General features: G+C 34.0%; 1 protein-coding gene across 1 annotated transcript; it reads right to left on the minus strand.

Annotated features, from left to right (window-relative positions):
* Positions 1-7,698: 7,698 nt before the first annotated feature.
* On the minus strand, positions 7,699-11,114 carry LOC135610196 (gamma-glutamyl peptidase 5-like). Its single transcript, XM_065104381.1, has 4 exons — positions 10,630-11,114; positions 9,299-9,454; positions 9,008-9,175; positions 7,699-7,992 (listed from the first exon to the last, which is right to left on the minus strand). The coding sequence occupies exons 1-4, from the start codon at positions 10,963-10,965 to the stop codon at positions 7,891-7,893; spliced, it is 762 nt and encodes a 253-aa protein (XP_064960453.1). The 5' UTR covers positions 10,966-11,114; the 3' UTR covers positions 7,699-7,890.
* Between the last annotated feature and the right edge of the window lie 6,810 nt (positions 11,115-17,924).

Consider the following 17,924-nt stretch of genomic DNA (forward strand, 5'->3'; position numbering starts at 1 on the left):
TTATGAAAAAATAATTAAGACATCGATTTTTATCTTAATCTACTCCCACTATTTTCTCACAAAACACATGACACTCTCTAGCATGTGTATCAAAAATCTTTAATAGATTTCTAGTAGTGATCGAGATCCAATTGACGTCTTAGCATGACCTTGAGGGACTCGACCAATCACACTAAGCCTAAAAGGTAGGCAACTCTTATCAATCACAACTCATTATTCCCATCCCGTTTGGCTTCCAAACTATCATAGTCTTGAGGAACTCGAATAATCATAATGTTCGGTTAAGTCAATACCATCATTACAAGATGAGTTTGAAAAATGATATGCCTTTAAACTCGATTAAGCATATCATATCCTTAGGTCACAAGTGACATCTCTATATCATAGGCATGATCTCAAATCCCAATATAAGTGAGTCTCGAGGGATTCGACCAACTCAACCCATATCGAAAATGATTTCCGTCTATAATGATGAAAGGTAACGTGGGTCAATCTAATTGTCTTATGTTTACTGACTTATTATTATTATTTGAGGGGTTTTCAATTTAATATAGTCTCATAGTTAAATATAATGCATCACACATATATATTTAATATATATCTATATCGCATCCATATATATATATATATATATATATATATATATATATATATATATATATATATATATATATATATATATATATATATATCACATAAATAAAAAACCTTGATCTTATCAAGAGTAGGTATAACACTAGAGGAGATAGAATTATATACGAGATATAATGAGAGAGAGAGAGAGGGAGGCTCGCATGTCTCAATAATAATAACACACACATATACACATCATCACACATAGCCCATGATCATTTGTTCACATCATACATCACATGTGTATATATATATGGGACTAACTATGTAATAATTAATTAAACTATTTAATTAATACATGAATTAACTCTTAATTCAATTTGAAAAACTCTGTAGTATCCATACTACAGGGTGTCCCAGGCGGCCTAGAAACCTTGGCTGCATGGGTTCCATGGGCGACTATGAAACCTTCGTTGCTAGGGTCCCCCTTGCGGCCAGCGACCTGGTCGAGGGCAACAAGGTTGCTCTTAGCCATGTAGTCTTTGGCCAAGCCGAGAGCAGTAAGTACTGCTCTTGGGTAAGGCTGCAAGCAGCCTTTGGCCAACACTATAGGGCTGCAATAATTGCTGCCCTTTTTCCTAGTTTTCTGGCAACTATTTTGATGACAAACTAGTGGCCGACATAACCTTTTAAGTGCTAGAATATATGCTGTTCAAATATACGATCGGTATCAAACACAACTACTTTACACAAAAATTGATTCTACGTGATTTAACATAAGATGTAGTTAATAATTGATCTTAGCACGAGTAACCTTGCTCTAATACCATTGTTGAAATACTATAGAGAATATCACATGCACAGTAGAAAATAAAAACAAAAAACTAGTTTCTCAAAATAATCTTATCTAATCGTTGTGTAAAGATTGAGAACGAAAAACTTAAAGCGACAAAACCATATAACTGCATGAATTGGTTTAGATGTTCTCACTTAGGGGAGATCATATATCCCCTAATATGTAAATTTCAGTTCGTTGATGAAGGAGCTCCCAGAAACTCCTCTCTAGCGGTGATTCACACAATTGATACAGCGATGACACACCTCCTCACGTAGCACATTCCTTCCTCGCATTCACGCACCACTACACCGCAGCAGCCAAGGAGGGATCGGTCCCTCTTGCTATCCTCTCACACTAAAGAATGGATAGTCGGCTAGAGGAAGGGGCAGTGAGGAGATGAAGGAGGTGGCGATAGCAATGGTTTAGCTTATGATACTTTAAGCCCCAAGTCATATATAGAGAGCTTTCTTTACTTACCCTAATGGATCATACTTTAATGGGTACTGGATCTCTATCTAATTATCCTGGCTTAATAGATATTAGATCCCTATCCAATAACCACTCTAAGCCTAATTAGGTCTCATCCAATGGATCAAATAAAATATTGGCTTATTGGATATCTCATATCAAATCCTTTACTCGTCACATTGTCCACCATATGTATATGACCCTATAGGCCCAATATCGAGCTAGTCGTTAGTTGTACCTATTAGAACTCCTTTTGACTCAGTGAATTATTATTCCCATAATAATTCACTTAACTCATTGGCTATGGACGTACTAAGCCACTACACTATAGTCTCGAGTCGAGACAAAAGGATCTAATCTATTAGATATGTTTGCTCTCAATTATCATATATCTATGGTCTCTTATCCATCTAATATCCCAAAGGTCGTATACCATATATGGTGCTATCAAACCTATACGATGTCCATCCGAGTCTCACTCTAATCGAATTCTCTCGGAGAACTCATTCTCTCTCAATCTGATTCTCATGCTTATCGATTCATCATGATCCGATTGACCTTGGTTAGAGATTTTCTTGAGTGAGAGTATAAGAGATATTTCTCTCATAATACTAAGAGTGGATGATCCTTTATTGACACTCAATTGGCTTCGTAAGGTTGGCTACCACTCTCGATAACCGATTGTGTTATATCTAGAAGTTCTAAACCTATAAGTCTAGTATCAAAGAAGTGAGTACTCAAATAAGATATCATTGGTGTCTTAAGTCTAGAGACTAAACACATAACTGGGACTGCGGAATCCTTATCTAACGTTGAGGTATCATCAACTATCTAGAATTTCATAAGAGGATCATTCAGTGAACTAATTTTCCAATGAGCACCTATATTATATCTCTTGTGTCTCCACACAAGTAGCTATAAGACTAGTTATCTCCATTATATAATGAGTATATAGCATACCAGTCTATCCGGTTATCTCGATGTCTCTCTCGAGTAACCTATGACCATAAACATTTAGCGATTTATGTTTATAGACGAATTAGTTTCACTATCATAATCTCATCATGATCCAATTCTCATTGTATAGATCCAAGGATATAACAATATATATTTATCATATAATATAAAGTGAAAAAATATCATAATAATAATAGGAAAAAAATTATGCAGCGTATCACATGTGACATCACTCACGTGATTAACTTACAGGGCACTTGTAACTAGCACTCCCAACACTATAAAGGCCCGTCAGGTGACATTAGGAGGCTTTGTTATGGATCCCATATCTAAGAAAATATAGGAGAATCCTAATCTATTTTGTTATTTATAAATCATTAGAATCTCACACTATTTTAAATATCAAAGGGGCTATTGAATCTTATTTTTTTTAAAAAAAAAATTATTAATCAGGATTGTCATTGTCCCCGCTGATTATTTCATTACTCTCTAAGCGACGTGGGATAAAAAAGCTCTTGATATGTATCATTCTTTTATATTTAGATCGAAAGCTAGTATGAAAATATTATTATGTAAGAACTACGGTGTTGGCTTATTATGGTTAAATATATGAATCATCTTAAGTGCATCAGATTTGATCAAAAAAATTACCATACTCTTACTACTTCGGTTCTTGTAGGGCATTCCATATTGCCTAACCTTCAACATGTAGAGGGGTTAGAGGTAGGGCCAGTGTTTTATCCAACGAAGAGGGTAGTATCCATAGAATTCTTGAAACAAATGCTGATATCTACAAGAGAAAGAGTCATTGGCTCTAAGGCCATGGAAAGGCCGAATGAGTTTGAGAGAACTTGCAAAATCTCAACATAGGGGGTTCTATTGCTATTTTTGAGCATGACCAAAATCTTTAACCAATGGAATAGGATTCCGAGTAATGATTGTTAAATTTGAAATTATTTATATTCTTTCATAGAATCCAAATAGCACTACCAATGTTGGATACAATTGACTTGGAGAATTTATTATTTACATGATTTCTTTTAGCCATGCATTATTTTACTATTCATGCATCAAATCCTAAAATTCACTTCACAAGATGATTGTAGTTAAAGGAAATGTTTAACTTTAATTGCATCAAATCCCAAAATCCTTTTGGGAAGTGGTAGGAGAAAAAAAATACGGTTAAAGGATTCTTCTCTCCCTTTACAAATTAGGCAAAGATTCACATAACAATGGACGAAACTAGGTAACTAAATGAAGGTGGATAAGTAATCCCATAATATTTTTTATAAAAATTTTAATTTTTTAAAGAATATTTAGACTCCATACAAACTACTAAATGTTGCTTGAATCCTATCTTCACCACCACCTATGTTTGCCACAAAAAAAAAAATTATAAGTTTCAAAATGATTGTTGGATTCTGATGTTTTAATTTTTGTTTAGAATTCAAATGAACTATAGTAACCATGGTTAATATTTGTTAATCGAAATTGCTTGGATAAATATTAATAATAATTTTAATATTTGAAGGGACACACATTTCATATCAATTTGTAGAGACAAGTACACTATTCCTATCCTCGAAAAGATAAATACATTTCTCCATTCTCCTTAGAATTAACAAGTGAAATTTTAGATAGATGACAAGCTAATTATAAATCTTGCGATAACTGTACAGCTTTGCATACTCAGATAGATTTTATTTTTCTATCACATATTAGATTCTAATGACACTGAGATATTATAATAACAACAATAACCATAACAATGTCATATGTCATAACTATTTAAGATTGGGTATATTAATCTTTTATTAATATTATAATATATAAAAGAAAATATATTTAGTTAAGTCCAAATCACTTACATCTTTATTTATAGTTTCTATTAAACTCTTTTTAAGTCTTTCTTTATCTCTCTTTTCACGATTAATATTAATTAATTTTCTTTTCAAGTCTTTTTTAGTTGTTAATAAATAAAGATTATTCACAAATAGATTTATCTTTTATCAAAACGATATCTAGTTGTTCATAAATAAAAATATTTTTTATTATCTTTGTTAGTAATTTCACACATCAATATTCTCATATTATATCGTCAATATAAATTTTTTGTATATATTTTTTCTTAACTATCAACAAAATATTCCTACCTTGATTTTTATAGGCAAAATTGGAAACTAACTTCCTCAATCACAAGATCGGATGGCTCCTATATTCCCATCACATGTTAGATGATGATATGATGGAGGTATTCTCCTCCGATCATGTCTATGCTTCTTAGGGTAAAAATCATGGACTAGCTGGATGCACGCTGCCAATTTGTTTAGATTTATGGTCATTTGGAAATGATCTTAAGCATATGATCATGGATTTTAATATTTAGCAAAATATATATTTTCCGGAAGCTAATTTTTTGAATAATACCTATGGGTCGTTTAGCCCCTCTTGCTACTCGACGCCCCGCTCCGGTGAGGAATCCTCCTCAGCTAGGTAATACTTGCTCTTTCTTCCTTTTTATTGGCTGAGAGAGAGAGGTTCTGGATAAATAACCATCGTATATATCGGCCATATTATGTTGGTATTATCCATATGCAACTTAGCAACATGTGATCTTGCATTATTACATATCGTTTGCATTAATCTGTTTCATTCAGTTCCAATATGGAACGTTATTGTATATCTGATGTCGGAATAAAATCATTGCCTTGACACTGAACGACTATGATGTGATTGCATTTATAGGAGTTTTATGTTCTTGTTTGTTTAAATTGGCTTGATTTTTTTGGGAAAGTATGTACTATCTACTCTTTATCATTAATAATGTTACTCTACACGAATTTGTTCTTTTCAGCACCAATTCAGACCAATCTCATTGATGGTATCTCATATCTCTAGATGGAGTTTCCTAAACTCATTCGCTCCATCTTCTATGGTACACAGTTGTAGGACACAAAAGACTGGCAAAAGGTTCTTGAAATGTTCAATTGTTAATTACTAGATTTTAATGGAACTGTTTCCAAATGAGAAATTTAATATCTTCGGCTGTTTCAACTTACGTTTGTGTTTTGAAATTTGTGAAAGCTAGTTTGTCATGATGAAGACAAATCTTGTCATTTGTGAACTGTAATATGAAGTACTTGTAATCTGGTTCACCATATTGGTTGAGCTGTATCTGATTTAGCGCAATATTTTAGCTGTTGTAATTAGCTTATCTTGATGCTATTAGATCATTCTGATCTTTTACTTTTTTTCCCTTTTATCCATAGTACTTGAGAAAACTTACTTCCAAACTGAATTGTTTACTGCAGCACATCAGGCACCACCGCCAGCTCCTGCTCAGGGCGGTGGATCAATGAACCCACAAAGAATTTATTGTTGAATACATTTGAACTCTGTCTTACTTTAATTTATCATTGATCACGTATGATATTTTCGTAAGTAAAATTAGTAGTATAAGTAGAAATAAGATTAAATATTTTACTTTTATAAGTATAAACGAAAATATCACGATCATTATTTGGCCTTTTTAAGTAATAATATATCGAGCTTGAGGGAATCGCCTTTTAACTTTGCCTGAAGATGTTTACTGCTGCTCGGATTTGAGAATGTATCAACAACATTTTATTTTGTCGCCTCACTGTCAATCTTTTTTCTTGCTACAGTCGTGATGGTCTTTAAGCACAATTGCTCTTCTAATAGACCAAGTTAGACTTATCACTATGTTGTCGTTAAATTCGTTGGAATGCTCGAATGACAATCTTAAATTGTCTAATTCTCATTTGAAAAAATTGAAACTGATTTTTCCTGGAATTTGTCATGTCAGATCTTTCGAGATTCCTTACACTTTGAAGTCTGCTTTGTTTGGAACAAAAAATTGGAAAATAGCAGTAAGCTTGTGTAGTTATTCCGGTGGCTGCTTCCAGTTTGCTTATGGTCATACAACCTTGTATTCGTATATGGGTAGTTAGTTGTGTTTGGCTTCGTGAAATAATGGTCTTTGTGTTTGGCTTGCAAAAATTTTATAATTATTTAATAATAAGCACAAATGACCCCTAATATATGTGGTAGAAATTATTTATTCAACTATGAATCATTTCCATAAACATGTTTAAATTTGACGTCGAACATTAACATTTGAAATATGTGAACCTAATAAGGGTGAAAATCGATAAAAAGAAAATTATATTCCGGTTTACATCAAATAAAGGATAAAGATTTAGAAATAATTTACTATGCATAAATAAATAAAAAAATTCTTGTTGCTTGAGGAGTTTGCAATAAAATGTATATATGATTTACACATCTTGGAAAAATCATAAAGCATGTAGCAGGCAATTAAAGCAGCTTAATGAATTACTGTTATTGAGAGACCACATGAAAGCAAGTATACCATCTCAATTTTGTACCAGAAGTTGACTGGAACATCACAAAGTAACAAATGAGATGTTAATACATTTTAAAAAATCGATCTTTTCATCTGTAAAATGGGTCTTTGACATTTAATGTAAAAGAGTCTTTTGCCTAGTTTATATTCCACTGACAAATAAAATTCTTATCATCTGACAGAAAAATGATAGGATTGCTTGTAGGGTTTTTTTGTTTTTTTGTTTTTTGAGAAAGGATTGTTTGTTTAGTTGATACAACATGATATAGTTGAACATATACTGTTTGTATCAACTTTACAAGAAGCAGAGAACTTTTAATATTTTCATCAAGACCTGTTCTCACTACATGCATGTTCTTGACTGATGATCCTTGCTTAATTGCCATTTGGATACTTAGAATGATGCTTTGTGTTCTTGGGGTGATGCTCCCAGTGCTAAGATGTTCTCTTCAATTGAAAGAAATTAGACATAGACATCATATGCAAAAGAAGTAATTTTTCTGGGGTAAGTCATCAGCTGATAACATTCCATAAAATCTGGCACTGTTACACAAGGCAAACCTATTACACAATGATCTATGTACAAATCCTGGAGTTGTAAGATGAGATAATTGATAACTTATTCTGGTTCCAATTTGAGATAGGAAGGTTTTGTGGGTAGTATCAATCAGAGTTGGCTCTTGAGAAAGGCCTTGCATAATTTTTTCCATGCCTCTCTGTTTGGTTCTCCTGCCTCTACGCTTGCTTTTGCTGCTTCAGCATGACAGTTCTGCAGGAAACCAAGTCTGGTTACATTGCATGTTCCAAGAAGATCATCATGGCAAAGCCTTTTTAACATAAGAAGGCTTACAAATGCCATTTATGAAAAGTTAGCCAGGAGCAATTTATGGGGGTTTCATGCATCAAATCAGCAGAACTTTTGATGAATGCAGTCATCAAAAGTTACATGCTGACCATCTATAAGAATTAATTTGAATTCAGGAAAATGTTTGAGAACTTCTTTAAATTGACATTTTCAATGTAGTCTCCTATTATCATTTTTAGTATGAATAATCTATCATAGGAGAACAACAAGATCATAAATAACAGTATCAAAAATTGCAGAAACTCTGTCTTAAGAGTACTATTTATACTTAAGAAATTAACAGAGAAAGAGAAGATAGTCTCAGATTGAGACGAGTGATTCAAAGAGAAAATAGTTTTGCAAACTGGATTTGTACGCATGTGTGTCTAAGTATGTGTGTGTGTGTGGTGTGTGTGTAGTCTCCTATTATCATTTTTAGTATGAATAGTCTATCATAGGAGGACAATAATATCATAAATAACAGTATCAAAAATTATGGAAACTCTGTTTTTAGAGTACTACTTATACTTAAGAAATTAACAGAGAAAGAGAAGATAGTCTCAGGTTGTGACAAGTGATTCAAAGAGAAAATAGTTTTGCATTGCACTCTGATATAAAAACTGGATCTGTAGGTGTGTGTGTGAGTGCGGGAGTGCTTCTACAGCTAGTCAATGCATGTTGATTGTGACAAAAGGAAAAGATATCAAATATGATGTTAATCTTACTGCTTAATCTTTCAAGTGCTCTGGCTTTAAAGTTGTATATCAAGGTTTGCATAACATCAAGTAAAATAAGGAATCACAATTGTTCATTTAATGTGTTGTGCTACAACTTGAGTTTTTTCTCTCTTCTTGCGGTCCTTAGTATCAATCCTGAATTATGATCTGTACAGTACATATCAAATTTCCTACTTCCAGAGTATTGAGTGGTAGCATCTCACCTGAATCAGATTAAGTTGGAGGAGCCTATCGATGAGGTGCATGAGGATGTCCTTTGTGTACTCTGGGTGGCCTTGGATTCCCATTACATGGTTGCCATACCTAAATATCTCAATGCCAGTCTTCTCTGACTGAGCCATTACCTCTGCATTAGGAGGCAGCTCCCACACCTGCAGCTAAAACTGGTTATAATCTTACTGAACAAATGAACCATGACTGAATGCATTACAAGTTAGGGGACATGAAAAAAGTTTAGGAACAACTGAACAAGAAACCACATATCAATAACGAACCTCGTCGCGATGACACTCGATGATAGGAAGATGAGAGGGGATGTGGAGAGACGAGAACTGCTTGATGGTGGAATGAGTAGGGTGGATGCAGGTCACTCCTATATCCCACCCTCTTTTGGCTCTGCCAGTCTTGCCGCCCAATGCCCGACTCAAAATCTGCAAGCAGATATAGATGATTCTGAAGCATTAAGTTTCAGTGATGCTGAAGTAGATTGTGAAACAAATATGTCAGAATCAGCAAAAGTCTTATAGCTGCATCATTTTCAGCTTCTCAACAAAACTTAATGAGCAGTGTAAAACAAAAAGGCATGCTTACCACCAGCATCAAAATGAGCAGTCTTGTCAACCATGTCGAAACGAAAAGAGCAAATTATAATTCAAGTTTTTTTATTTGTTCACATGAATCATGTTCCTTTTTTTCATGTCTAATCCTTTAGCTTTAGTTAGAGAATATAGTTGTTTGTCTCATGGTAAAGATTTGATAGGATCTTTATAGTCTTCTCATATGCTCATGGATGTGCATATTTCTTATGCTAGACCATCAATTTTCCATTTTTTCCTTTTTGTTGGAGGAGAAATGCTTCACCATAAATTGTTCCCAATCTGATAACTAAAATTATTCATGCTACAAGTTTGGAACTTGCTAAGACAAGGAATCATGCTTCATTTAATGAACAATTTTCACCAGGTCAGGCTCCATAAATCTTTGAAAAGTGAAGCCAGTGAACTTCGAAATTATTTGTATAGTTCATGTCTACCTTTTGTATATGTTCTTAAGTCAATGCAAATGAGGGCTTTCTTTAGCCAATTAATTAATTTATGCCTACAATTGTCACCTTACTTTGGTCAAAACATTTCTTTTAAAGAGACTTCAGCCAAGTGTTTCTCGTTCTACCTCTGACTTTTATCTCAAAGAACAAAGAAAGAAAAGAGAAGAAAGAAGGTCTCTGACTTGACCTGATCAAATACTAAATTAATTCCAAAGGACAAAGGTGATGTAGAGCCATAGGGACCGTAACAGTACATAATTACTCTTCAATGAAAGCCACCTAAACCATCAAACATATGAACTGCACAATTAAACCATCGATGCTGATGATGACGATGACCGACAAAATTAGAAGATGATTAGTTCTAATTCTCTTCCAAGATGATGCCTTGGAAGCTCAGAATCATCAGATTCAAACTGTGGAATGACCAAAATGGCCTCAATTCCCCTAATTGTCTCACATCTCAGGCATCCCTCGTGAAAACGGGTCGAACACCCGGCGGGCACCAAACCCATGCCTTTGGACTAGCATTCTACAACGGGAGTCGTCAATGAGGAGTACCTGGTGACCGAAGCAGACGCCCAGGAGCTGCTTCTTCTTGGAGACCAACGTCTCGAGCAGGGAGAGGAGGTCGCGGATCCACTGGTCGTCGCCGTGGGCGTCGCTGCAGCTACCGGAGATCACGAAGCCGTCGTAGGCGTCGACGTCCTCCGCGGGGGGCAGCTCGCCGCGCGCCGCGCGGTACACGTGCCACGTCTCGCCTTCCTCCCCCAGCAGGCTCACGAACACCTTGAAGTAGCCGCCATGCACCTTCTTCACGTACTCCGAATCCTCGGCGCACAGGAGCACCGCGAAGCGCCGCCCCTCCGCCTCCCCCTCTCCGTATCCTCCTCCCATATCTTCCTCTCTCTCTTTCTCTCCCTACCTACTGTGTCGCTGTTAGAAGATTAGAGGAGAGAGGAGGAGGTGGAGCTGTCGTCTTGCTTTCTATATACGGAGGAAGACAGATAGCTCTAACGCAACGGAGATGGATGGGAAGGAATGGAATAGGCATTATATAGGGGAAGGAGCATGGAAATGGCCTTGTTGCATGACTTGTATTACAGGAGGAGCCACTGCGTCTGTTGGCATTCGTAGCACCACGAGACATGGGAACGGTGACTAAAGGAAGGCATGTAAAGGGAGAAAGAAAGACACAGAGAATCCAACCAAAAGATTTGCATGGAATTAAGATCTCAGTGCTGTGGTTGGTGGACGTGGCAATGGATGATTGGTGGAAGAGTTTTGTGATGCGTTGGCGTTGCCAAGAGAAATGGTTTTCTGCACTGTTACCAAAATGCTGACGCAGTCAACGCTTGCGTCCACGGTTCTGTGAACCAGTGAGATTAGGGAAAAAAAAAAGAAGCTACATAAGGTTTTTTTTATTTCTCGTAAAAGCAAACGATGGAAAAAAAAATTAAACTCAGGATCATACAATAAATATTAAGTCTTTGTCAATTAAACTAATGAATACCTCGTATGCAGGAAAGTTTAATGCAGGAAAAGAATAATTAACTAAATTTAAGGGATACGGTGGTAAGAATAATCAGCTATATATGCACTCGAAGTCTAGGTTCATAAGCGCGAATAAAATAATACCAAATAGTACATATAATATTAGGTGTATGCGTGTGTTTTTTTTTATTAAAGCATGGGTCTCGGAAAGATCCAAGTTTAAAAACCTTTTACAGATTTTTTTATAAAAATAATTATTTTGCATCACGCCTTTGCCTCCACCAACCTCCCCTCTTCACCATACGCTTAGTAGGCCCACATTATCGATCCCTTGAAAAATTTATTATAAAAAAATAAGTTTATTTAGTGAGATAATACGTAATTATATAGGTGGTGAGAAATAGATTTTCTTCAATCATATGCCCAAATCATATATTAAAATTATGCACTTAAATTTGTAATTGATCTTTAAAACTATAAGAAAGATAAAATTATCATTCCATATTTACCTATATCATGGTCTTCTATCATGCCCTCACAAGATTGAACTTCCGTCAAGGATACTAATCTTGGATTGATGTAATTGAAATATCCTACAGACGAGAGTCTTACGAAGGAGTTTGGTAGTTGACATTTGATAACTTGATCTCTAATAAAGTGGAAGTTGATGGTAACGTGTTTCATACGTGAGTGGAACATCGGGTTAGTGCATAAGTATGTGACATTGATATCATCACAGTATATTATAAGAGTGGATTGAGAGGTAATGTCAAGTTTGTGTAGCAGATTCATAACTCAATTGAATTTTGAGTGATGATAGTGATGGTTTAGTATTCAACTTTAATGATAGATTTTGCGATTATGTTTTGTTTCTTGGAACTTCAATTGATCAGATTTGTTTCAAAGAAAATAACATAAGCTGATGTATATGTTCTATCATCAGTATTGCCTACCCAATCAATATCGACAAAGGCACGAAAATGAAGTTATGATTATTTACAAAGGAGAAGTCCATGATTGAGAGTCCATTTAAGATATCGTAGAATATGTTTTAGTGCAAACCAATACGTAGTGGAGGATTGATACATAAATTATGATAATTTATTAATTATAAATAAAATATCTAAATGTATGAGAAATAAATACTACAAGGAAACAAGTACTTGTTCGTACTATGTAGGATTTGTAGTAGGGTTGTCATCATATAATTTGAGTAACTTAGTTGTGAAGAGTGGGGTGACTATTTTGATATTTTGAATGTTTCTCTTTCATAATAGATCTTGAATGTAATTTTTTTGTAATAAAAAAATCTAAAAGATATAAACATTGCTTCTACTCTCAAAAATTAGCTTTATGTTTTTAAGTTATTGATGGAGAATCGATCTACCAATTGATTAGGGAATTATTTGATCTTCATAAAGTTATTATCTGTAATAATAATGTCATCTATATAGACTAGTAGATATATAATGCATCCCTTTTATTATTGTAGAAATAAGAAGATGTCAGACTTAAAGTTAATAAAGTCAGTTAATATAAAAAATTAGCCAAGTTTGATATACCAAGCTCTTAGAGCTTGGCAAAATCTATAAATAGCTTTTTGTAGTTTACAAACATGATCTAAATTCTAAGGATGGATGAAGCCATGGGGTTGTTGCAAAAAAATATCTTCAGTTAAGGTTTCTTATAAAAAAAATATTGTTAATATGTAGTTGTCGTATATATCAGTCTTGAGTGATAGTCAAGCTCAGAATGAGTCAAATTATCATTAATTTAATAACTAGACTAAAGATCTCTATGAAATCAATACTTGATTGTTGGTAAAATCTTTTGGCCAATAGACGTGATTTATATCTAGAAATGAATCCATTTGGATTTCACTTAATGCAAAAGGTCCACTTACACCTGATGACATTTTATGTTGAGTGAGATGCTACAATTGTTTATGTGGTATTATAGAGTAGGACATCATATTTTTCACATATAGTTTTGCGCTAATATGAAGATTTTTAGGTTTGGCTGATGGTTGTGGGTTTAGTAAACTCAAGTGGAGAGCTTATAGTAATATGGAGATCAAGGATTTGATGCGGTTTAAAGATGTCATTTTTAAAGCATGTTGTCATGTGAAGTCTAGTAGTATTATTAGATTATAGTAAAGGTATGAGAATTAGTGAATAGTTGGTGACATGTACTTGATCGAATTGATGCACTTTGGTATCACTTGGTTGAGGAGAGGATAAAGGTATCATTTGTAGAGAGCATTACTTCATTGGACATTGTAGAGTAATTGGTGGAGAGGTAGATGGAGCAGTTGCATAGGTGGTAAGGTGCTTGGATTAGAGTAATACGAAAGTATAGGTCCAGAGGAGAATTATTGGCTAATATGGTGAGAGGATGTGCTTTAGAGGGTTTGAGGTATACTCATATGAACCTAGTGATAGATAATTATCATAGTGGCTCGTATTGCTAAAGGAGTAAGATTTTGGAAAAGAAAGGTAAACAAAAATAACATGACGTGAAACAAAAACTTTTTGAGTTTGAGGATTGAGCACAGAAAAGTATTATATTTAAGAAAGTACCAAATGAAAATAAAAGACTTGGATTTTTGTGTTAACTTATGTGAAGCATAGGGGCATAGCGAGGGATAACATAAACAATCAAATACTTAGAGTTTATAAAGGTTTAAGGTTTTATAAAATAGTTTTTCAAATGATGACTAGTGTGTTATAGGATTGGGGTGAGCATGCGATTAATAAGATAGACTGTAGTTTGAAAAGCTACTAAGTAAAAGATTAGTGGCATAGAGGCTTAGTGTAAAACTGTAAGATCAGTCTCAACTATATGTTAGTACTTTCATTTGATAGAGCCAACTAATTGAGATATGTATGGTGGTGATTTAAGATGTCATATACCATATAATTATAGATAAGTTATTAAAGCTTAGTATTCATCTCTTCTATTAGAGTAAACTATTTTAGTAGTAGATTAGAAGAAATTCTCGACCAACATTTTATATTTGAGAAGACATAACTAATAATATTTAGTGAAATAATCTATGAAAATGATATAAAATTTAAAATTATCAAAGAAAATGATTGAGACAAGGCTCTATATATTAGTATAAATGATTTCAAATAGTTTGAAGCAAGATATAAAAAATATTTCAAAAGGTACTATATGATTTTTATTATAAAGGCAAGAATGAGTTATAATTCTACTTGATTTAAAAATTAGAATGGAATAACGGGTGACTAAGGTGATGATGTCACATATTGATTGAAGTAGTAATTAAAGTAAGAGTGATTGCCTGAGTGTTTTATGAAGTTGATTACCACTCGTAGATGTTATCTTTATTCTGACCTATGAATAAGGATACCACCGTTCTCAAATCCTTTACAAAAAATGAGTCCGAAAAGAACACAATAGATATGTTATTTTGTTTATAAATTTGAGAGATAGAAATAAGATTTCTTTTGATGTGAGGTGTACATAAAATATCATTGACTTAAAAGTATTTATGTGTGAATTAAGTATTGTGGAACTTGTGTGTGATAGGGATTCCATTACTATTACCAATAATGATATTTCATTGCCTCTATAATCGGTGTGGATAGATAAATTCTATAAATATTAAGTAATATGATGAGAAGTATCCATGTCAATAATCTAATTGCTTAGTTAAGGAATAAGTAATTAAAGTATTCATGATGTTTGCTTGAGGCCAGTTGGGTGTAGTAGTAGGCTTAGGTTGAGATCGATAAATTTATATTGTGTGTCTAATTTTGTCACAAAACTAGTAGATGACTTTCTGTTGATTATTATTATTGAGATGTCAAAACTACTGATAGTTATAGTTGAAATTATTTCTGGAGTTGTTTGGGTTGAAGTTGCTACTATAGTTAGAGAATTGATAGTGAAATAGAGAATGATGGCTTTATTTATTACCTATATATCTAGGAGGTATCTTGTTCGGTCCTTTATTAAAGTTTTTGTTGTTTTGATTGCCTTTTTCATTTGATTTTTTATTGAATTAAGTTGTGATATTTGGCCTCATCTTTCTCTCTTTTCATTTTAGATATGTTTTATGATCAATTAGCTTGTCATATAGTTCTTTAAATAATATTGGTAAGTCATGTGCTCAAATTATTATCGTTAGTTTCTTATATTCGTCTCCTAGGCCATTGAGAATATGAAAAATAACTTCTTTATCACTTAGGAGATAACCTATTAAAATCAAATCATCTATAATAACTTTTAAATTTTGCATATAATCAACAATAGTACTTTCCTCTTGTATTATTTTATTAACATAGATAAAAGGCTTAACATGTAAGCCCAATAGCGATTGGCGAGGGTGATTCATAACTTGGACTATGCTTCTATTATAGTATTATATGAAGAGATCAGTGGGGTATAAAGCTAATGACTAAGGCTTGAATGACTTGTAGAATGAGACGATCTTATCATAACCATAACTTATAATCAAGATTTTCCATTCGAAAGAGTTCTCTTAATATTTAGATTTTTTTATGAATAACTAAGAGAGCTATCGATATAACCTAATAGATCATATCCAAAGAGGAGATTGGTGAATTGTTCTTGCCAATATGTATAATTATCACCTTTGGAGAGCTTGAAGAGAATTAAAATTGTTGCACTGAAAGATACAAGTCTTATAGATTGAGATAAACTATTATTTCCTAAGGAAACAATAATTAGAGTATTAGATGTAGAGGAGAAAGACATGTTGAGAAGATACTATGATTCAATAGGAAAATCTAGAATCAATTGATGATTTGGTTTGAATGCATAAATGGTAGAGATCTAATCTATTGGAGGAGATCAGATTTGAGAAGTCCATAGGGGAGGATTTGATCCGATGAACAAGATCATATTTAAAAAGTTCATAAGGGAGGATCTAATTTGAGATGTGCAGAAGAGATCAATCTCTTCCATTCTCTCCCTAGTCCTCTCGATCATGAGTGTTAATGGTACGGTCGAAAGAATAGTGGTAAGCAATAGACTATCATCGAGAGGTCAACTATGGACCCAAGGCACTAGTGAGTTTGGCAATTGATGAGAAGGGGACGAGGATACAAATAAAGATGCTTAGTAGGTAGGAGTAGAGGGAATGCCCACCAAGTAGAATTGCATAGTGATAAAGGATCGATGGAGAAGTTGGTCGATCATTAGGGGAAGTTGATCAAATCGGCAAAGTGAAGTGGATTTATTACAGAGTAGATCACGCTAAGAGATTGGAAGGGATGTGTCGTGCGTCTTCGTCTTCAATGCAATGCTAGAATTCGAAAGCAGATAGAGTTATAAAGCAGCAACATGGTAGGCGAGGAATAGGAATAGCACTTGCTAGTGGGCGAGAGGAAGATAGCACGAGGAAGAGGGAGCCTTGTTTGAAGCAAGAAGACTTTGATACCATGAAAAAGTTATTATAAAAGGGATTATTTCATTTATTAAGATAATACATATTTATATAGGTTGTAAAAAAGATATTTTTCTTAATCAGTGCTCAAATCATGCACTTAAATATGTGATTGATCCTCAAATTATAGATTGACTGAGGATTAGAACATGCTAAGAATGTAAATTTATTATTTCATATTTGCCTATATCATGGTCTTCTATTACTCTCATCATCCCATCGTCGCTCGTAGCCCTCGTGTGAGAGCATGTCACTTCCCTCCACCATGTACGAGGTCGCCCCCATACACCTATAGCCTTGTGCGAGGGCTTGCCACCCACTCCACTATAACCCATGGTAATTGCCCCCTCCACCATGCACAAGGCTGCCCCCACTACTTCCCAACGAGCACCGCCATCACAAGTTAGGGCCACGACAATCGATGCTAAGATTCGACGGGCGATGGCTAGGCAAAATTTTTTCAATTTTACAAGGGAAAATGATCTTTTCACCCAATTCTCAGTGAGCACCACCACCATAGAGGGCTATAATGAGGGTCATAAGTAGAAATTTTTTAATGTTACGAGGGAAAATGATATTTTCATACAATTAGGAGCCGCTCTATGATAATTTTTTAAACTGAGATGCTTTACGAAAAAAAATATAAATTATAAGCCTTGTTAAAGCCATTTTCCCTTAAAATATTTTTTTATAATGCATAAAATGAGAACTTTAGCAATAACCTTATGGAGAATTTTTTTTATTCTTAGCTACGTGATACTAAAATCTCTATAAGAGACATGTTTCAGTCTAATTTTTAAATTTTCTTCTAAATTTCGATAGGTTTAAAGAACCATCTCATATATTGAAATAATAAAAATAAATATAGTGTTAACATTTAGATTCTTTGTTATGTTAATTTAGTTTATCTCACCTATTATTAGTG

The sequence above is a fragment of the Musa acuminata genome, chromosome BXJ2-4 (assembly GCF_036884655.1).
Source record: "Musa acuminata AAA Group cultivar baxijiao chromosome BXJ2-4, Cavendish_Baxijiao_AAA, whole genome shotgun sequence".
Lineage (NCBI taxonomy): Eukaryota > Viridiplantae > Streptophyta > Magnoliopsida > Zingiberales > Musaceae > Musa > Musa acuminata.